At 40.3% G+C, this 7,614-nt stretch overlaps 1 protein-coding gene across 1 annotated transcript; it reads right to left on the bottom strand.

The window, feature by feature from the left end:
• Window positions 1–5,849: 5,849 nt before the first annotated feature.
• Window positions 5,850–7,117, bottom strand: LOC128862062 (uncharacterized). Its single transcript, XM_054100469.1, has 2 exons — window positions 6,994–7,117; window positions 5,850–6,916 (listed from the first exon to the last, which is right to left on the bottom strand). Exons 1-2 carry the CDS (start codon window positions 7,019–7,021, stop codon window positions 6,348–6,350), a joined length of 597 nt encoding a protein of 198 aa, XP_053956444.1. The 5' UTR covers window positions 7,022–7,117; the 3' UTR covers window positions 5,850–6,347.
• Window positions 7,118–7,614: the final 497 nt, after the last annotated feature.

Here is a 7,614-nt window from a genome sequence, read left to right as displayed (position 1 = left end):
TCTTCAATTTTTGGAAACAAAAACTCGTTGAGCATGTCACGGTAACGCTCGCCATTTACTGTAACCGCGGCTCCTCGCTCATTTTCGAAAAAAAATGGCCCGATAATGCCGCCAGACCAAAAACCGCATCAAACAGTGACTCGTTGTGGATGCATTTGCTTCTCTACAGTAACGTGTGGATTTTCTGAGCCCCAAATCCGACAATTTTGCTTATTGATGTAGCCACCGATGTGAAAATGAGCTTCATCAGAAAAGAAGAAGAAGACTCACCACTTTGGAAATTGGTTTTCAATATTTCCCAATTTTGTTCAAGCGTATAGCGTCCCATTTCGTAAATGTCAAACCTTTAAGTAAATTATGAAAACATTTGACATGTCATTTGTGTTACCAATCTCAAAAAAATAGGTGGTTCAAAAAGCAAACGCTATATGGCCCACCCTGCATTAACTTAATTTTTTTTATTTTCATCTCAACCTCTATATTCCTCATTTTGAGTGGATAGCTTGAAGGCATCACTCAACCATGACAAATGTTTCAGCATGTGAAGAGTAAATCGGCAAAACACAATCTTAACTCTAAGGGCTCGCGTACCACTTTTCCATATTTGCCTTCAAACTCATTTCAAAGAGGAATATTGAAAATTTTAGAATATGCAATTATATCATAAGAACAGAATTTATTACTCTTCATGATTCACGCAGTAACCGCCTAAGCGATTTTATATTAGTTGAGTATAAAAACTCGCACCTGTTGTTTTTTTCTCCTACTTATCGTCGCCAATTAAAAACATCAAACAGTTCCCACGATTGTCGGATCTACGTTACCGGCACAACTCAGATTTATATCCAGCCAAAAACCTATCACTCCAGCAGCAATCTCCCCATATTTATGGGAAATGTTTATGCCGTTACAATAACAACATTGTCGGTTCTACCTTAGTGGATCGACCCGGATTTATATCCGGCAGAATTCTTTCACTTTAGCCACATTCTCTACAATCTTTATGCAGTTAAATTACACACAACCGAAACTTTAAGTGAATCCAAGTCCTATTCAACTTGGGTTTTCCAGTCTTTCTTCTTTCTCTGTCACCAGCAGCAAGTACCAGCCTCCTTTCATATAACATGGCTTAGTCCGCGGAGCCGCAGGAACTTTATTTGCTGTACTACAGCTATGTGTCTGTAGAGCTCATACAGCTCTTCATTCTATCGTTTAGTTTATGCACCGCTACCAAAGATTCAAGTTCCCTAAATTTTCAGTAGAATGTCTCTTTCGAATAGTCCAGGGAACCGCCTTAATGAATACTAACATCAACCAAGTTTGGCGCCATAAAAAGTGGAGATTTTATTCACCGAGGAAGGAATTAACTGCTCAATTGTGTCCTTAGACTAAAGTAACAGTTATTAGTTGGAGACATTCTACGTTGTATTTCAATATTCCGATACGAAACAAATTAGAACCGTCAAAAGTGATTTAGGCAATAACCAGAGGCATCTTCACCATTAAGGGACCAGAATTTCTAGCGAACCGCAGAGAAGTTTGCTCCGAGACAGGATTTTCACTTTGACTCCCACTGAAGCTGGTGTTTAGTTGCAACCCAATGATACTTAACCGAAATCGGAAGTAGTGAATCGCTGGAACCGTAAGCAAAATAATCGTTTCTAATACTTTTGATGGCAGTCAAGGACTTTTTCTAGTTGCATTGGCTTCGGCAAACCCAAATAGAATTTGTAGTAAACAGTCAAATTTTTCTTTATTAAGGGAATAAATCATAAACGCATTTGGTCGGTTGACTTCGAGGTAGCGTTTTCTGTCAACCCATTTTTCAATGAACTTTCTGGATAACTTCTGACTCTGTCGTAGTAACGACTAGCCCAATAGACGACGAACAGACAACAAGCACGAGCCCAAACAGACGACAAGTTGATATGGAGTAACCAATAGTGGCACACCAATAGATGGTTTCGATGGAGTATAACCCAATACGCAATTAAGAGAGTAACCTGGACGGAGGTACCTGGTGTGTCTAAAAGGCATAAACACGGTTCCACCTTGATGAAATTGCTTTTAGCAGTCCCAGGGTGGAATCAGCCGAGATGGGAGGAATGTTATGGGTTAGTGGGAGCATTCCCCTACATACCACTGGTGTGACGGCACCTTTGATGATGTTTCTGACATTTTCGATTTTAACCTTGCAAAAAAAAAAAAAAAAATAGTCATCTTATGGCCAAAACTAGTCTCTCTAACAACAACCTTTTAGAGCACTCCATAAACAATCAATTCGCAGTTCTTGGGTGACTAATTTTCTTAGAAAAAATAGCTGGTTACTTAACTTTGCGCACTAGAAATCCCAAGTAAGTATTATAGTATGACGCTCCATTCTTCTGAATCCAAAAATTATTCAAGTCAACATTCAACTAAAGAGTTTTAAAGCGCTCGCCGTACACTTGACTGGAAAAAATCTACATCTCACTGTAATTTTTTACTGATGAATTGCCTTCTTGACAATCTATGGTGTAATTTTTTTCAAATAGTCATCGAGTGGGAGTTTCCACTTCTCAATAAAGGTTGTATTTCGGCAGTATTCTATCTTCAACTCAGTCTGCTCCAAAGCACAAGCTTAGAATCGGTAATGAAACAGATTGTCATTTGCGTTCGATTTCTCAGTCGATTGCAACTTGTAAAGCAGCATTCCGAAATCCTTTTTCAAAAGTCTCACCTGCCAAAATCCTCTTTGTAGGCTCCGTACGTCGATAAACCAAGTGAGAATTGTCTCACTTTTTTACAAAAACTTCAATGCTTCATTTGAGCAAAAACTTATTTACAATAAACGCACTGCTTCCGTATCACCGTTTCCCATGTTTTGGGAATGAGTTACAAATACTTCCTAATGCTGTTCAATCGATGGACGTACGCAATTCGTACCAAGGAGAGATATGGCATATGACAGACACGCAAGCTTTTGAGATGAAAAAAGCTGTGAAGCATAACATTTTTTCGAACCACCCTTTCAATACTAATAACAACAACAATAGCACTAATAATCAACAACACAAAAGCAATTTGCCTCAGCACAAAATTGATTTGTAAGAACAGCTTTAATTCTGTTAAGGGGGAAGTATTAAGATGGAAGAGGAGGCTGAGGCTTATGTGGCACAGAAAAAATGCTTTACATAAAGAAGCAAGGCATTCATGCAATCGAGACAACCAGTCGATATGGGATAGATTTGCCACTTAAGAGAATATCGAACACTTCTCTAGCAGCGATTTAGGTCCTGTGTGAACAAAATCGATCGTTGTATGTTGTTGTTGCGCGACAAGGGTGTAAAATAAGAGAAGAAATAAATATTCTATTTGCTTGCGGCAAGCTGACACAAAGTCAACACTGTAGTGAACTTATAAATGATGGAACAAAAGTTGCTTTGCAGTGCAAAATATTTTTCTGCTTACCTTCATTTTATGCGCTTGTGGCATTCCACCAAATGTGGCACGAACAGACAAGTGCAAAACAGCAAACAGCCGAAAGGGAAATACGCACACATGAAGATGACAAAATAACAGAAAGACGGAAGTGGAATTCTCAAGTAGTGAGCCTCATTTCCAAGGCAGGAGTGGTCTACGGACTGACAAATCCCAAACTTTTTTCACAAGATGAGTTTGATAATCTTCTTAGAGGATGAGTCATGTCAACAAACGTACAATGTACGAGACGAGACTAAAAGCAAACAAAAATTGTTTTCCTTGTTCACTCGGGAGCACAGGTCCTCGACAAGACTCTTCCATCGTACACAGTTCTATGCTGTTGTTTTTGCACCGTCCCATGAGATGTCGGCATCTGCTAGTTCACGCAGCATCGACCATCTCTAAGTGATGTTTGGTCGACCGCGACCTGTGAATAGAAACATACCTTGGAAGCCTAATATTGATAGATATTGGTAAAGCATGCGGTCTCTCCGACATGTACGCTATATATCCTTCTGAGTGGCTTTGAAAAGGCCACTAGTGCGGTAGCAAAGAACCACTTTTATCGAAATTTTTGTGGTTTTCCGTATCATATTTAGCCATGACATTACAGTTGGAATTTTTAAATCGCTCCGCGCCAACCCTAAGAAGTCATACAACTTAAAACCTGAGACGGATTCGACGATCCTCCGAATGAAATTTTCTTCAGCACTGAAAGCAATGATAAATATAGGGTGATTTACAAGGTTAAACTGGCTCAGCAATTGAAAACTCAGGATAATCCGTTTCATTAGCGCTTCTCAGTTTGGGTCTTGGAGCATTCCAAGATTTTGTCCGAAAAATCATCTTCTCTGACGAAGCGCATTTTCATCTTGGCGGCTGTATTAACGAGCAAAATTGCCACATCTCGTGATCGGAAAGCCCATAAGTAATAGGCGAAAAGCCACTGCATCCTCAGGGAGAGCAAGTTCGGTACGTATTTCGGAGCGATAGCATCATTCGCCCATTTTTCTTTGAAAATGCAGCTGGAAACACCATTTTGGGCTACGTTAGATGCTGCAGATACATGATAAGCGACTTTTGTGGCTGCATATTAAAGACATAAACTTAGACGATCTTTGGCTTCAGCAGAATGACGCGACAAACCCAACACAGTCCATGTCACAACCAATCGTTTGCGCACCAAGTTCGATAATCGAGTTATTAGCCATCGATCGGGGTGCAATTTGTCGCTGATAGACTGTGGAGTGCCGTAAATGATCGATGCTATGCGAACAATGCTTTAACGATTTATCCTCTTAAGGCGAGAATATATCAAATAACTGGTTAGGCAAAGCCGGGATCGTCACCAAGGTTTTGGAAAACTGAGTTAGCAGGATGTGGCACCGCAAAGCCAGCTGAGGCCTGAATGAATTCGTATACCATAAATAATGAGAACATTTTCTCTTTCGAATAAACGAAGTATCATTTTAAGAAGCCCCTATATAGACCTCCATTTTCTTTTATACAGGGTGAATATAGTCAAAAAACTTCGTAGAAGTGTTAGAAGCTTAGATTTCAACCCATTTTGCCACAATGGTGACTCAAAGTGGACCCTTGTTCAATATGCCATAGGAGCTCCATTTGCGAGATATTTGGATTTTCTGCTTCCGTTCAAAGAAAAGTGAGGCTGATATACATCAAATGCTGTTAAATACTTACAGTAAGACCGTGGGTAAAGAAACAAGCTAGTAATGTGAATGGCTTAAGAGCAATGAGTTTGATGTCGAAGTATACCCTAGCGATGGAGTAAAAAAAATGTTAGAGAAATCTGGTATGAAAGCACTTATTAGAGGTTACGAACATCGAATGTAGTCCGTACATCTGAGCTGAGCAATGACGGACAAATATGCACAGTATCAAGGGTGTCATTGATGACGCTCAGTTAAGGGAGAAGCAAACTTAGAAACACTGAAATAGGACGTTTTACCTCATCAGCTCATTATCAGCTGTAATCTTCAGAAATACTTAACATGCGAGGTGATGCTACAACCAAGATTTTTTTTGGCAAAGCATTCGAAGTTAATAGAGGAAAGGTGGACTTCTTCTATTTGTTACCTCCGACCACTTTCTAATCAAATTCCTATTGGTAGCGAGAATGGTAGAATGTGGATCATGTTCAAGTGACTCTACCAACTTGCAGGCTGTTACTGATCAACTACGATTTGGGTCAGCTCAGTGAGTGACACTGATCAACTGTGATCTGTGAACTGTGCAAGGGATCCGACTTCCGATTCCATCTTGGTACCATCAGTGAAAACAGAGGTACCGGTATGGTAAAAACACTCAATATTTTTATACCTGAGCCATACACAACTGCTACTCAATGACTACTTTCAAGAACTACATAATCGTAGGCAAGATCTTGCCATAGGTCAGTTTATTTTGGCACATAGTTCGTGAGGAAAATCTCTTTTAGCCTTACTATTTAACATAAAATAAACGAGACGAAAAATGCAGTCATATTTATTAAGCGGGGAAAATCATAAGGAAGTGAACCTGATTAAAGTGGATTATTTTATTTGTTTAAAAAGGAGGTATTATTCTCAATATTTTTGAATGAAATGAATCCGCCAATGTTGATAAGGTTTGATCGAAAGTTCCCTCAGGTGATATCAGTAGACCAGTTGAATTGTTTTTTTTTTTTTTGCATGCGCCTTCAACATCAGGTAGTCAGCAAAAAATGAAATGACGAGAAATCGTTCTATTTTATCACTACTCGTCGTTGATTTGTCGTGATATTCTAATGAATAAAACTTTGTTGCTGGTCTAGTGTTAACACCTTTAATGAATTCGCCTTGCCTCCTCAACCTCCGACAACCGACAGCATTTAAAAGCACACATTTTTAAGTTGATTTCGAGCCAATAGGAACTGTGGACACGACGGGTGCAGCCACTGGCACGTCCGTTACCACGTCACCAGCTACCGTAGTAGTTTCTGAGATCCCTTCATCTACAGCCGGTGTAACTGGCGCTTGACGCTGTGCGCGTATCAGCAAAACTTGATTCTGTTCCACGTTAGTTGGACGTCTTGTTAAAGGTTGCGGCGAAAGATATTGCGGGTTAATGCCACGTGCAGCCAAAGCTTGAGCTAAAAGATGTTGTCTGATCAATGCGTTTCCATAGCGTGGCACCTTCACTTTAACCGCTTGAAAAACAGGCTGATTGACCACACCAATACCCGGAAGACTTGCTAAGCGTTCACCATTAGTAGGTAAAAGTATACGGTATTCATCCTCATTGGACTCAGACGAATCAGGCCGGTTAATCACATTAATACCCGGCAGGCCTGGTGGACGTTGACTAGAGGTAGAAGGAAGTGGGTTGTTTGTCTCCTCACTGGAATCCAATGAACTGGTGTCGGGCTCACTGTAGATTAGGTATGGCAATTGAACGGCTTGTACACATAGCAGTGCTGCAAGAAAATTCGAGAAAAAATATTTATTTATTTTATTACGTAGCCAAAAGCAACCTCAAATGTGCAGTACCCACCAGCAGCAAATATCACCAGGAACTTCATGTTATTCTGCGCGCAAAATTAGGCCAGTTATGAGCCTTGCAATGAAAAGGAACCTCTTTATATACGAGTGTGGCCAACAATTGGCAAAATCTGGTGGGACTAAAATAAACTTACATCATCGTAAATTATCAACATCGTAATTGACAACTAACTTGCCAGCCACCAATACAATGCACTCGAAAGGGCAATAGTCCTTCACGGGAATTCAGTGTGTGGTAATATGACTTCTTTGTCTGCCGTTTCCTTCACTGTTCTTTGAAGTTGTTATGTTATTCCACTTGTGGTAGGTTATACAGGGTCTTTCAAGTTCGAGCTTCTTTTTTAGACAGATTTGCAGTAGAAGATCCACAATTTACTGCAATGAGTTTGATCGCTGCGAGCAAGGTGTTGAGATGAATCTACCTCGTCCTCAAGACAGTTTCTGCAGAACGGACTTGAGACAATCCCAAGTCTTACCGCATGAGCACCTAACGGACAATGTCCGGTAAGGATACACACCAAATTCAAGAGATGGGGCTTTGTTAGCCTTACGAGTTCCCTCGAGCGGACCCGATCTACCCGTGGCCAGAAGGATATCGCGGCCTTGCATGTTT

Source organism: Anastrepha ludens, chromosome 4 (assembly GCF_028408465.1).
Source record: "Anastrepha ludens isolate Willacy chromosome 4, idAnaLude1.1, whole genome shotgun sequence".
NCBI classification, from domain to species: domain Eukaryota; kingdom Metazoa; phylum Arthropoda; class Insecta; order Diptera; family Tephritidae; genus Anastrepha; species Anastrepha ludens.
The sequence above is the reverse complement of the archived record's forward strand: the minus strand, read 5'-3'. Positions and strand labels throughout refer to the sequence as shown.